Below are 13,978 nucleotides of genomic sequence, written 5' to 3' on the forward strand. Positions count from 1 at the left end.
CCAAACACCTAGCCTAGCACAACTTCTCTTGGCAGGTGCTGCCCCGGACCAGATCCCCAGTAGCCCCTGATGCCTCAGCAGCCCCAGCAGTGCTGACACTGACAGCACGAGAGGGGCTTCAGCCAGGCTCCCTGCTGGGATCAGTGGCACTTCCAGGGGCCCCCCAAGGGGTACTTACCTACACACTGGTGGGTGGAGGTGACCCTGAGGGCACATTTGCATTGGATGCAGCCACAGGTCAGCTGTACCTGGCCAGGCCACTGGACTTTGAAGCAGGGCCAGCATGGAGAGCCCTGACTGTGAGGGCAGAGGAGGTGGGTGGGGGTACTCCAGTTTACCCTGCTGGACCTCGGCTGTTGCGTGTGGAACTTCGTGTGGAGGATGAGAATGAGCATGCACCCACATTTTCCCGTGACCCACTAACTCTAGCACTGCCTGAGAATCCGCCCCCGGGAGCTGCCATCTATACATTCCAAGCTGCAGATGCAGATGGTCCTGGCCCAAATAGTGATGTACGCTATCGTCTGCTGCGCCAGTCACCCCCAGTCCCCGCCTTGCGACTAGATCCCCGCACTGGTGCTCTCAGTGCCCCCAGAGGCCTGGACCGTGAAGCTACCCCTGCCCTGCTCTTGCTGGTAGAGGCCACTGATCAGGCCCGGAACATCAGCCTGCGCCACAGCACCCGTGTTTCAGCAAGAGTGTTTGTGACAGATGAGAATGACAATGCACCAGTCTTTGTCTCACCCCCTACCACCCTGCTTCCTGAGGACCACCCAACTAGTTCTGTGGCACTCTATGTAGTAGCCCGTGATCCAGACCTGGGGGAGGCTGCCCGCCTCTCCTACCAACTGGCAGGTGGCAACAGTGATGGACACTTTTACTTGCATCCTAGCACTGGTAAGTGTGTGGGTGAGGCAGAGATGAGAGGTGCAGTTCATGGGGGGAGCAGGAACAGCCTAGGGGCAGGCACCAACATATGAGTACTAGGAGCTAACCCTGAACACTTGTTCTCACCCTCAGGTGCACTGTCTATCACACGACCCTTAGACCGGGAGCAGCGAGCTGAACACATGCTGACTGTGGTTGCCTCAGACCACGGTTCCCCTCCCCGATCAGCCACTCAGTTGCTGACAGTCAGTGTGGCTGACATCAATGATGAGGCCCCCTCCTTCCCACAGGCAGCGTACCATGTCCATGTGCCTGAGAACCGTCCACCAGGCACCACTGTGCTCACCTTGCATGCCACCGACCCTGACTTGGGTACAGTGCATGGGGACAGAGGCAGAATCAGGGGGATGGAGACCAGCATGGGAACATAGTGAATGCTTTGGGATGGGACCAAGAGAAATGGAAGGGTTACAACAGTAGGGTCCTGAGAGGCAAGCACTGGGGAATGAGAACCAGGAAGAATAGTGTTTATAGTATATAGACTGGGATGGAGGAAACAGGACAAATGTGAGGGAGCTGGGGCTTGAAACAGATTTGAAAGGTAGAGATGAGAAAAGTCATCTCATCTCACCTCCCCAAACATACGCTGATTGATTCCTTCTTCACCAAGGTGTTAATGGACAAGTGACATATGGTGGTGTCTCTGGTAACACCTTCTCCTTGGACCCAAACACTGGGGTCCTCACTACTCGACAGGTCCTGGACCGAGAGGAACAGCAGGAGATCAACCTGACTGGTATGTGAGTTGAAAGGGATGCTGGGGACTTGCATGATGAGTGTGAGAGGTATCTGCACAGTGCTGAGGCTGTTTGACAAAGTCCATGGTGAGCATGACCCCTTGTAACAATGAGTATTACTTCCTTCACAGCAGATGAGACTAAGACCATATCTGATTTTCTTCTGTAAGGGCATCAATACGTAGCACCTGCCCCTGTTGGGCCAGGTCTCTGACCTGGAAGGCACAATGAGGAGAAAAGATTTCTTATATATGATGGCCAGAGGAATCATGGTATAAAGAAAAGAGGCCTGGACAAGCCAAGAGACCAGGCTTCAAGTCTCTGATCTGCTATTAACTCCCTGTTAAAGTTCCTTCTCTCTATGCCTCAGTGCGGTGAAGGGACTGGACTAGCTCTAAGGCCCCTCCCAGCTCTAAAAGTTTATGAATCATTTGGGATGTCAAGTGGGAGGCCAATCCAAGTGTTTTGGTCTCATCAGTAATTTAGCACAGTCATGGAGAAATTAAATGGGAAGAAAGGGCCCTTAGGGATTCCCAGTCACAATGGTATGATACTTTAGAAGATAATTCCACAGTCCCTTGTAATTGTTCATTCTGAATTATGGGGCCAGTCTGAAAAACTAGGGAAGCTTCACTTGAAAACCATCTCTACTTCCACCTTGCAAACCCCCATTAATTAATTATGACCTCCCAAACTAGTGCACTGAGAAGCACATGTGTGCTCCTGGCCTAAACTTAATACTGTCCCCATTCCCAAAAGACAGGATCTGCTGGCACAAACCACAGCCCTGTATGTGGGCCCTTTTTCTGGGTCACTTTCAGAGGCACAAGATTGTAGAGTTGGATGAGACCTTAACAGTCCTTTCATTGAACTCATACCCAAAAAAGAAATCCACAGTATGACAGATAAGTCATGCTACACATTCTCCACAACAATGCAGAAACCTTTGTCAAGGACCCAAGCCCTTGTTCTATGCAATGATTAATATTTATAATATCAAACAAGATTACCTGTGTTGTTACATCTTTGAAAGAATTGTGTATGATTTTCACTTATGCATGAGAGACACCTTGTTGGTAGAATTTAAGACAGTATTTTTTAACTATATCAAATGCTTTTTTAAAATTGTCAACAAATAATAAGTATACTGCTAGTTTTTTCTTTACAAATTTTAATCAAATATGACTGTAAAGATATGGTCTGCTATGAAAAGGTTCTTTGCAGAAGCCTACCTAGTGCCTTTTCATACCTTTCATCAAGGATATACTAAGTGCAATTACAGATTATTCTCACAAAAATTTTAAAGATGATAAAGTATCAACATGGGCCAGTAGTTATTCTCTTTTGGGCACTTTTAAAAATAACAATGAAGTCTGAGGTTTTTTTTCCCCAAGACTTTGGTTATCTTATCATCTTTCAGATACCTTGGGAATGGATTTCTCCATGCCTTCAAAATTTTATTTCCTCCAGCACAAACCTCTTCAGTGTAGCCAAAGTGTGCCACTTCCCCCCAAAATCTTTGCGGGCTCTCTCTCTCCCTGGTCTGGGACTGGCTTGCTTACTACCCTGCAGGTGATGATATCCCCAGAAGGATGGCCATGCTACAATTCAGACTCTCTCTTAGGGGTATCCATTGATATAGATGGGGATAAACTCCTACTAATCACTACTGTAGTTCCAGGACCCCCATCAGCCTGCTTTCCATTTATACAAAAGCATTTAGTTACAATGATACCATTGATTTTTAAACATGAAACATTTATAAAACAAAGCAAAAGCAAGAATAATAAAAATATTTATTAATAGAAGGTAAAAGCAGAAATAAACAAACTATAACAACCCATCCATAAACCTAGGTCACACTTCCAACAGTGTACACAGTATGTACACACTGTACACAGTGTATACACTGTAGGAGGAGAATGGACATGCGCATACAAACATAGGAACCCAGCAGGGAGGCAGATAAATAAGAAAAGCAAGCTGCCTCTTTGCTATTCTTGGACCATTAAAGTAGTGGTGTTTTTGTTTTTGTTTTTTTTAAGCTTTAAAGACTTTTTAAAAACAAAGCCATCCTTGACAGGGTAGTAAAAAGTATTATGCTTTTTTAGTAACCAGCAGCTACCTTTAAGCTAGAGAACTGCTAAGTTCTCTTGGATATGATCTGAGACTATGAACAGTTTCTTCCTCCTTCTCCAGCTATATAGAAAGTAGCAAGATTTTGTACTTTTTTCTCAGCTCTCAGTTAGGAGAGTTTGTCCAAACAACTTTCATGGACAGCTAGATGGCACAATAGCTAGAGTGCCAGGCTTGGAGTCAGGAAGACTCATCTTGCTGAGTTCAAATCCGTTCTCAGACACTTGCTAGCTGTGTGACCCTGGGCAAGTCACTTCACTCTGTTTGCCTCAGTTCCTCATCTATAAAATGAGTTGGAGAAAGAAATGGCAAACCATTCCAGTATCTTTGCCAAGAAAACCTTAAATGAGTTCACAATTGAAAATGAACTAACAACAAAACAGCTTTTAACAGAGCTATGTCTCTTCTCAAAGCAAATGCAAAGCTTCCATTTTACCCTCTGTTTCTCCCTCTCAAATCAGAAAAGGCAACACAAGCAGACCCCTGAGAGGTTTCCTCTTAGGCGCTAGAGAATATAAAATATGCCATAAAATTATGTTAAATAGAACCAACTCAATCCACTCCTTTATTTGTCTTACTTATGAGGCAATCATGAATTTCTGTTAGATGGTCTTCTCCATTAATATCTTCTGCCATGCTAACTCCTCTGGCTCCGTCGGGGAGGGGAAGCCCCACAGCTAGTTTCTAAAGATACCCATTCCATTGCTTATCAGCTAGATGTGCTCAAATTCCTTTATGGCTTCAAGGGGATAATTACCAACTCCAGGTAGCTGTGTATCCCTTTTGAGTCCCAACACTATTGTTTGCCTTTCAGGTTGGGCATTACCAGAGTCTAACACAGTCACTAAAATCACAGAATCTTAGGGCCCTCAATAGACATCAAGTTCAACCTACACCTAAATAAATTTTTAAAAAGCCCTCCATCTCGTGACAAGTTGACATGGAGCCCTTGTTTACCAAGGCACCCCCATTCCTCTTTCAAACAGCTTAGTCTCATTAGCTTAACTTCCCAAACGAGACAAGTTTGCTTAGTTAGTTTATCTCATGGTCTCATTTGATCCATAGATCCACAGCCCTGTAAGGAAGACCAGGACAAATAGCCTAATTCTCATTTTGAATTCACAGAATCTGAAGGCAGACAAACAGGTCAATGACTCTAATATAGTCATACAACTCAGTGAGAGAGCCAAAAGCAGAATCTGACTCTCCTGACTGTCGAGAAGCTCACTCCTTCTCTTAAAAATATGCTATTCATCCCCCGATGAGCATTTATTAAGCATCTAATATTTGCCAGGCATTGTGCTAAGTGCTGGAAATATGATCTCATCCTCACAACCACCCTAGGAGAGAGGTGCTATTATTATCCCCGTTTTACAGATGAGGAAACTGAAGCAGACAAGGGTGAAAATGTGACTTGCCCCAAGTCACAGAGCTAGGAAGTGCCTGAGGCCAGATCTGAACTCATAACTTACTGATTCCAGATCAAGTGTTCTAACCACTGTACCACCTAGCTGTTTAGGTATAATAGGTATATGCCTGAGAGTGTATGTTCTGTATGTGTATGTGTACGTGTATGTATGTATCATAGGCTTGGTGTAGAACTGTGTCACAACTCAAGGGACAGCCATATGATTTATAATTTACGCTGAGCATGACTTATATGTAAACATACATACATATATGTGCAGGTGTGTGCCTGGACATGCTCGTATGTTTGTGAGTGCATATTTGTGTTTGTGTATTTATATATTACTGGTTTGGGATATGTATTACTTGTATTGTTGCTCAGTTGTGTCCAACTTTTTGTGATCTCATTTGGGATTTTCTTGGCCTAGATATTAGAGTGGCTTGTTAGTTCCTTCTCCAGTTCATTTTATAGATGGGGAAACTGAGGCAAACAGGGTTAAGTTTCTTGCCCAGGGTCACACAGCTAATAAATGTTTGAGGCCAGATTTGATGAGTCTTCTTGACTCTAGAGCTGGCACTCTAGACACTGTGCCACCTAACTGCCCCAGAATATCTACTAAGCATGGTGCATAAACACATATCCAAGTGCATGCTTGGACACATTTCTGCATTTAAGTGGGGTACGTTCATATATGTATGGAAGTATATGTTACTGGGGTATGCCCTTGTGATGGGGATTCAGTACCTCTTCTCTCCCAGTATCTGTCCATGCATGTACATTGGTGTAGGTGCATGCTTAACAACCAAGGCCAGGGGTATGTCACAGTACTGGTTCTAGTTACTGGATAGAATCTGTGCTAAGTACAGTATATACCTGTAGTGTATGATCAGGATAGGGGTTCGCTGGACCCACTTAGCTGCATCTACCCAGATGTATATATAGGTGGGCCTGTAACTGTGTGTGCATGTATATACCTAGGGCACCCTGCTCTAGTTTAGACAGGATCTATGCTGAGTTCAGTATATTTCTACAGTGTATGCCCAAGATGGGGGATCACCACCCCTGCTGAGCCATGTGTCAGTGCATGTGACTGTGGAGGATGAGAATGACCACGCACCAGCCTTTGGGAGTTCCCACCTCTCCCTGGAGGTTCCTGAGGGCCAGGATCCCCAGACGTTGACCGTGCTTAGGGCTTCAGATCCTGATGTTGGCCCTAATGGACAGATTAACTATCAAATACTGAGTAAGTCACATCAAAACTCGGCCTAGGCCTTCCCTACCACATGGGTTCTTTGGGGCCTTTAAGATCACCGTACAACCTTCCCCAACATGCCCATGAAATTGCTTTCTCCCTCTCCGTTACCTCCCCGTTACAACCCCATTCCACAGGACCACATTACTCTTCCCCATCCTACAGAATACCTTCCACTCCTCACATAGGATTCCTTCCCACCTCTCCATCCTCACAGGTCCCCCCATGCCAAACTAACCATGTTCCACTCTTTATCTCCTCCACCCCTGGCTTCCTCCTCTATCTTGTGTTCTCTTACCTCTACCTCTCTCCTGTCATTGTCTCTGTCATTGTTTCTATCTGGCCATTTATCTTTATTTCTCTGGGTGTGGTTGTCTTGAACTCTCTTTTTCTGTCCCTCTGTCTCTGTATGTGGATTGGTCTAGCAGATGGTGACCCATCAGGAGCCTTCATCCTAGATGCAGTATCGGGGACATTGGGCACGGCACGATCCCTAGACCGGGAGGCAGAATCATCATTCCAGTTATTGGTGGCAGCCAGGGATGGAGGCCAGCCCACACTGAGTGCCACAATGCTAGTGAACGTGATGGTGCTAGATGCCAATGACCATGCACCCACCTTCACAGCACCATCCTATGCTGTAGAGGTGCCTGAAGATGCACCTATAGGGACACTGTTGCTACAGCTGGAAGCTCATGATCCTGATGCTGGTGCCAATGGACGTGTGGCCTACTATTTGGGTGAAGGTGCAGTTGGTGCCTTCTTGCTGGAACCTGCCTCAGGAGAACTGCGCACAGCTGTTCCACTGGACCGTGAGCGGCAAGCTCGCTATGGCTTTGTGGTGCATGCTGTGGATGGAGCTGCAGCTGGGCCACTCAGTGCCAGTGTGTCTGTCACCATTACTGTACGTGATGTTAATGACCATGCACCTGCCTTCCCAGCTAGCCCCCTAAGGCTCCGGTTGCGTCCCACACGCACAGCCCTGGGCCAAGGTTCCTCTGGTCCTCATGTATTAGCCACACTGAGGGCTGAGGACCGTGATGCTGGTGCCAATGCCTCAATCTTGTACCGACTGGCAGGCTCTGCACCCCATGGTGCCTCTGTGGATTCATACACTGGTGAGATCCGCCTGGCACGTCCACCAGCTGCCCTGGGCCCACGTGATCGTGTACTCTTCATCGTGGCCACTGATTTGGGCCGCCCAGCTCGTTCAGCCACTGGTGTGGTTATTGTGGGTTTACAAGGGGAAACTGAACGTGGTCCTCGATTTCCCCGGCCCAGCAGTGAGGCTGCCATTCCTGAGGATGCCCCACCAGGTGCGGAGAGGAGCCATGGAATGGTGGTGGGAATGGGGGCTATTAAACATCCCCAGGGCATGCATGCATGTGTTTGGGTAACAAGGGCACAGAAGTTGTTCCACACCCTCCCCTACTCCCTAACACGTTTGACTTGACTGAATCTTGCTTATGATGCTTCGTTCTCTGATCCCTCAATACTTTTCCCCTTGGATCTGATCCTGACCCCTGAGTTCCACCCATGAGCCCTTCCCCCCTCTTCCTAGGGACCCTCATTGTGTCCCCCCAGGCCACCCATGCTGGGGGCTCCACAGGCGCCATCACCTACAGCATCCTCAGTGGCAATGAGCATGATCTTTTCTCCATTGAACCCAGCACAGGTAGGGTCTATAGGCAGCCTGGGTGGTGGGACTCACCTAAAGGGTTGGGTGTCTGTATCTGTCTGAGATCTAATGGATTGTCCTGAGATCAGGGAGAAACCTCTGAGATCAGGATGGGTCTAAGTCTAAGGTATGGTAAGTGGGAGGGGTCTCGGCTGTCTGAAAGCTTCATACTTGACTAAAATGCTGTCATTGTGGTTAAGGATCTTGGTTTAAGATCTCTGAAGTGTGAGTTGGGACAGTCTCTTCAAAATCTTAGTGTCTCTCTGAAGTCTGTGGGTTGTATCCCAACAAGAGTGGGTAGTAGTGGAGATAAGAGTAGGGGGCAGTTCCCTCCTTGAGCTTGCAAGGCTTATTATTATCTTGATAATGAATGTTGGGAGGCCACCCTAAGATCTGAAGTTTTTATGATCTTCCAGGGGCACTGTCAGTGAAAGTAGCAGGTGGACTGGACTTTGAGACAAGCCCAAGACTTCGGCTGGTTCTGCAGGCAGAGAGTGGTGGTTCCTTTGGCTTCACGGTGCTGACGCTAAGCCTACAGGATGCTAATGATAATGCTCCAAGATTTCTGAAGCCACACTATGCAGCCTTTGTACCTGAGTCCCGGCCTTTGTCTGGGCCTCTCCTGAAGGTGGGGGGGATAGAACTGGGGAGGAGGAAAGGGCTTCAGATGATGAAAGTGGAGGGAAAGAAGAAGGGCCCCTTATCACTGTCCCCCACAGAACATGAATAGGGGAGGAGCCTGAACTGTCAGACTTTCCACATCAGACTCACAGGCTGGGGACAGGGCCTAAGATGAAATCAGGGCCCCATTCTGTCCTCCTGCCATCCCCAGGTAGAGGCCGATGACCTGGACCAGGGCCCAGGGGGACAAGTTACTTACAGCCTGGCTCCATCCCAGGCCACTAGGGGGCTGTTCCACATAGACCCTGCTATGGGTACTATCACCACCACAGCCATCCTGGACCGAGAGATCTGGGCAGAGACTCGGTGAGGATTCAGTTCCCTTCCCCAATCCATGGGCCCTCTATTCCTCCCCTCCCTTGCCCAGGCACTTGCCCAAAACTACCACCCTGCCACTATATCCCGTGATGTTATATGTCCTTCAGTATCTCTCTGGAATCCATCCTTCCAGAGTTTCCCCCTATCCCAGTATCTTTCCAGTGTCCTCATGCTTCCTAAAGGTCCAGCTACTCTTAAGATCCCTCACCTTTTCCATTACCCCAATCCTATGATTCTTGACCTGTGCTCCCTGACCCTGTGCCCTCAGCCTGGTGGTGATAGCCACGGATAAAGGCTCCCCACCCCTTGTGGGCTCAGCCACACTGACTGTGCTGGTCATCGATGCAAACGACAATCGGCCAACCATCCCCCAGCCCTGGGAGATTCAAGTGCCAGAGGGTAAGTATGACCTACAGCCTGGGGGTAACATCCTTATCTGTGGAGGGTGAGTGTCTCTACCTATGTTCTGTGTGGCCCATGTCCTTTGTCTGTCATAGCATCCATATGGGTATCCACACCTATGTCCCATGTCTCATGTATGCTGTAGATGCACTTCTAGGCTCAGAGATCGCACGGGTAACAGGGAACGATGTAGACTCAGGACCTGCCCTGTGGTATGTGCTGAACCCGCCTGGGACCCAGGGCCCCTTCAGTGTGGGACGCTATGGAGGCCGCATCTCACTCACAGAGCCCCTTGACTTTGAGCACAAGGACTGTTACCATCTGCACCTGCTAGCCCATGATGGGCAGCATGAGGGCAGTGCCAACCTCACGGTACGGGTGGAAGATGTCAACGACAATGCACCCACCTTCTCTCAAAGCCTCTATCAGGTATGTCTGCACCCACCTCTCTTCCACAGCCTCCATGAGGATGCCTAGGGTTTTCCCTCACACCCTCTACTCCTCTACAGCCATTCCTAGGGTTTCTCCTGAGCCTTCCTCTGCCCTAATCAGAATCCCCTAAACAGAAACACCTGGGAGTAAGGGTCCCTTGTGGTCTCATTGCCACCAGCTCCCAACTCCTACTCTAATTCAATGTATGACTTTGAGCAAATCTCTTCCAGCCCTGCTTAGCTTCCTCACCTGTAAAACCAGAAGGTTGGCCTCAATTGTCTCCCAAATCTTCTAAAACTCTGAGGGTCTGCAACTTACTTAGTTGATGTTACAGGCTTACTATCTTTATTTCTAAACTCATTGGTTTGTCTTCCCTAAGAGATTCTATAGCTGAGATTCTAGGCAAGAAAGGCACCACCTTGGTTCAGGCTTCCCGCTTGCCTGAACTGGAGACCTCTTTAATCATGGGTAGGGAAATTTGGTTCCTAGGAGCAGCGTCTGCCTTACTTAAACATCACCTTTTTCATGAGCCTTCTGTGTTCATGGGGAAAAAAGTTTAGCTTCTACATTTTTGAGCTACTATCTCAATGCAACAGTTTTCTTTTGAGCACTTTTTAACAGGTTGATATCTTGAGGACTTAACTGTCTCTTTATATCTGAAGCATGACTCTAGAACTCCTAGAAATGCCAAGCCTTTGCTCTATCTCATTCTCCCATTTCTTCTTCAGCCTCAGTATAGCACATGTTGAAGCTTTTCTCTCTGGTTTCTAGTTTTATTTGTAAAATGGGGATCATAACAGCACCTGCCTCCCAAGGCTGTTGTGAAGATCACATGAGATAGCATAAAGCACTTTGCAAACTTTACAATGCTTATAAAATGCTAGCTAACATTATCAAGTTTCTTCAGTGATCTCTGAACACTTGAGTTTTTTTCAGCAAAACTTCATCATCTTGCTCCAGCTGATGATAAGAAAATGAAGGCTTTATGTATTATCATTTGTTTCTTGATGCTGGTTTGGGGGCATTGTTCTGAAACAAATGGAAATTCTCTCTAGTGCTTGACGTATTTGTGGCTATCTAATTCACACATATAATAGAAGACAGTTTTCCCTCTTTGGTTAGATCTTTTAAAAATTCAATTGTGTTGTCCATTCTGAATTTTCTCCCTCTTTTCTCCCCTCTCCCACTGATGCTGATACTCATCAAATTGTTGTATCTGAGGATGAGATCTTTTTTACTTCTTTTAGGTTCTCAGACAACCTCCATCTTTGGTCCCCATCTTCACTTCCTGATGTTGATTCTTTGGCATTCTCCCTCTCACAAACCAACCACACATTCCTCTTCTGGGTACCTTCATCACTCATGTGATTCACCCAAGCAACAGTTGTAACAAAAGATTAACATCTTCTATTTTGCTCATTCTTGTGCTTATTGCTATGCTGGGGGTGCTCTTGCATCTGACTGTTGGGACCTTGGTTCTCTCGTCTTTTACTTTCACAAAAGAATGCTTTTGTCCACTGTTCTACCTTTCCACGAATTCTTTGTCAACTTTGCCATCCAAATTGTATTATATCAGTGGGATTCCTACTCTGCTTGTTTACTGTGCTGGGGCTGCTCTTGCATCTGACTGTTGGGACCTCCTCCTCTGCCTGTTTAGTTCATACGTAAGAATGTGCTCTAGAGTTCATTAAGATTTGGACTACCCCCTGGCAATTCCTCTTGGCAACTGCACTTCTCTTGTGCATTTTGCTTACTGTGCTCATCACCTTGTAGAACTGTGGTGATATCCACTGTGTCTCCAGAACTGTACAAGTCACATGCATATCTGGTGGGTGTGCCATGTCACTGTGTACTTGCTACAGTCTAACCATATACATCCATCTGCTCAGGTGTTGCTGTCCCTTTCTGTACAAGTCTTTTTAGTTCAGCATCTACTTGAATCATAAATTTTGTTGCTTTTCCTCCTTCACATTAAATAGGAGAAGGGCAAGAAGTAGTATATGTTTCCCATGAAATCTCACCATAAGTGAAATTATCCTATAGGCTTTGCAGACATTCTTATCATGTCGTATCAGGCTGTCTGGTTTTTCTGGCCTTGTACTAATCCACATATTTCTTCCTGAAGATTTTTTATCAGTATATCAATATCCTCTTCTCTAAGTCAGAGAACTGCCATGTGTGCAGTCAATCAATCACAGGGATGATCCACACTTCCCCTGATACTTATTGTCTCAGTGGTACAGGTTTTTCTGAGAAGATGGCCAGTTTGGGCTTACAAAATTCCTCTTGTGGAAGTACCACTCATGGTACTTTCCTGTTCTATTTTGGAGATTTAGCCCTTGCCTCACCCATAGGTAAACCATTTTTTTCTGTTATAGGGGAGTTAGCTGTAGTCCTTCTCATAAGTGAATTATCTCTTCCTGAAAGTTAAAAACTCCCTTCAGTCTCTTTACTCTTGGACCCCTTCTTCTCACTAAAGCTTTTCTTCTCCTGACCAATTCTTTTCCACAAGGGGAAGAAGGTGTCTAAATAAGTTCCTAGGTATGGTCATCTGTTATTAGTGTAGCCATTATTTTTGTATGATACAAAAGATCAAGTAATCCACAGGATATCAACTAAGGGGTTTCTCCAGCCCTGACTTTAGCTATGAATTCCTACATGATTTCCCAATACTTTTAACCTTTTTTCAATAGTCTTAAAAACAGGATACCCCCATGCTTTTATGATTCAAAACATCATAATATATTAAAAATCTTAATCTCTATTTACAAAATGATAGTAATACAAAAGTTATATTTGGCCAATCAATAGTATTAAAATGATCATTAAAGATACAATCTGCATAGTGATAAATAATGAAATTAAATGATAGAAGGAAGAAAGGAAGAAAAGAAAGATAGTAAAGCATTTAGTAAATGCTTATTATGTGCCAGCACTGTGCTAAGGTCTGGGAATGCAAATACAGAGACAGTCTCTGCCTTCAAGGAGCTTATACTCTAATAGGGAAAGACTTCAGCAGCACTGTCAAGCACTTTCCAATTATGACTACGGTGTAATGGCTGAAATTTAAGATTACAATGTAATGACTGAAATTTATGAATACAATGTAATGATTGTAATTTACGATTACAGTTAGAAAAAGTTACCTGTGAGAAACAAAAAGTATTCAAAAGTCCCAGATGAAAACCTCCATATCAGACATATGGAGTTGAGAGAGTTGAACTTGTCAGTCATCCTTCAGCCTACTATTTGACTCCTTACCATATTCATCCTCATCATTCCAAATTCTAGGGTATTTCAGAGGAGTTTTTGAAACTTACACATTAATTATCAAATGGAAACATATCTTATAAATTAACACATGGAAAGACCATCCCAGTTTATTAAATATTTTCTTAATAGAGAAATCTCTTTTCCCATAATTGGTTACCCATATTTTTCTATTTCAAAATCCTCAGTCTGTTAGCATTAAATAAAGGGTAAAGTTATTGTCTGTCCAATTTATTAACAGTGTAATCAAGTATAACACAAATACGTAGTTATTTACTTTGTTTCAGTTGTGAGAAAGATTACAACCAGTCACCTCAAACCATCAATGTAACTGCAGATGACTTCTCATTACTTCTGAAAACACTATCTCATTTTTCAGTTCACTGTGGATATCAGTTAAGTTTCTTCTCATAAAGCGGCCCTTTAGGGGAGATAGTCATTAACCTTTGGAGTGATGAGCAGGGCATTCCAGAAGTGGGAGATTAATGGGGTACATGGGCAAAAAATTGTACAAGGATTTATTGAAGGACCTGGAGACAGTTAGCTTTGAAAAGAGAAGACTTAATGGAAGACATGAAAGCTGCCTTTATTTAGCTGTCATGTGGAAGAGCAAGAAAACTTGTTCTGCTGGGACAAGTTTCAGTAGAGATTTTTGCTATGTTTCAGGGAGCAGAACTTGGAACAGTAAGTGGAAGGTACAGCAAAGCAGACTTCAG

The 13,978-nt window shown here is 45.3% G+C and overlaps 1 protein-coding gene across 1 annotated transcript in view; it reads left to right on the plus strand.

The window, feature by feature from the left end:
• DCHS1 (dachsous cadherin-related 1) overlaps window positions 1–13,978 on the plus strand; it is an 84,366-nt gene that overhangs the window by 62,003 nt on the left and 8,385 nt on the right. The window contains exons 10-19 of the mRNA XM_072610124.1: window positions 36–897; window positions 1,021–1,260; window positions 1,559–1,684; window positions 6,263–6,472; window positions 6,910–7,797; window positions 8,043–8,156; window positions 8,576–8,787; window positions 8,992–9,146; window positions 9,427–9,557; window positions 9,706–9,989. Coding sequence (XP_072466225.1) covers window positions 36–897; window positions 1,021–1,260; window positions 1,559–1,684; window positions 6,263–6,472; window positions 6,910–7,797; window positions 8,043–8,156; window positions 8,576–8,787; window positions 8,992–9,146; window positions 9,427–9,557; window positions 9,706–9,989 — 3,222 coding nt within the window. The remainder of the gene's footprint in view (window positions 1–35; window positions 898–1,020; window positions 1,261–1,558; window positions 1,685–6,262; window positions 6,473–6,909; window positions 7,798–8,042; window positions 8,157–8,575; window positions 8,788–8,991; window positions 9,147–9,426; window positions 9,558–9,705; window positions 9,990–13,978) is intronic.

Source organism: Notamacropus eugenii, chromosome 5, assembly GCF_028372415.1.
Source record: "Notamacropus eugenii isolate mMacEug1 chromosome 5, mMacEug1.pri_v2, whole genome shotgun sequence".
In the NCBI taxonomy this organism is placed as follows: Eukaryota; Metazoa; Chordata; class Mammalia; order Diprotodontia; family Macropodidae; genus Notamacropus; species Notamacropus eugenii.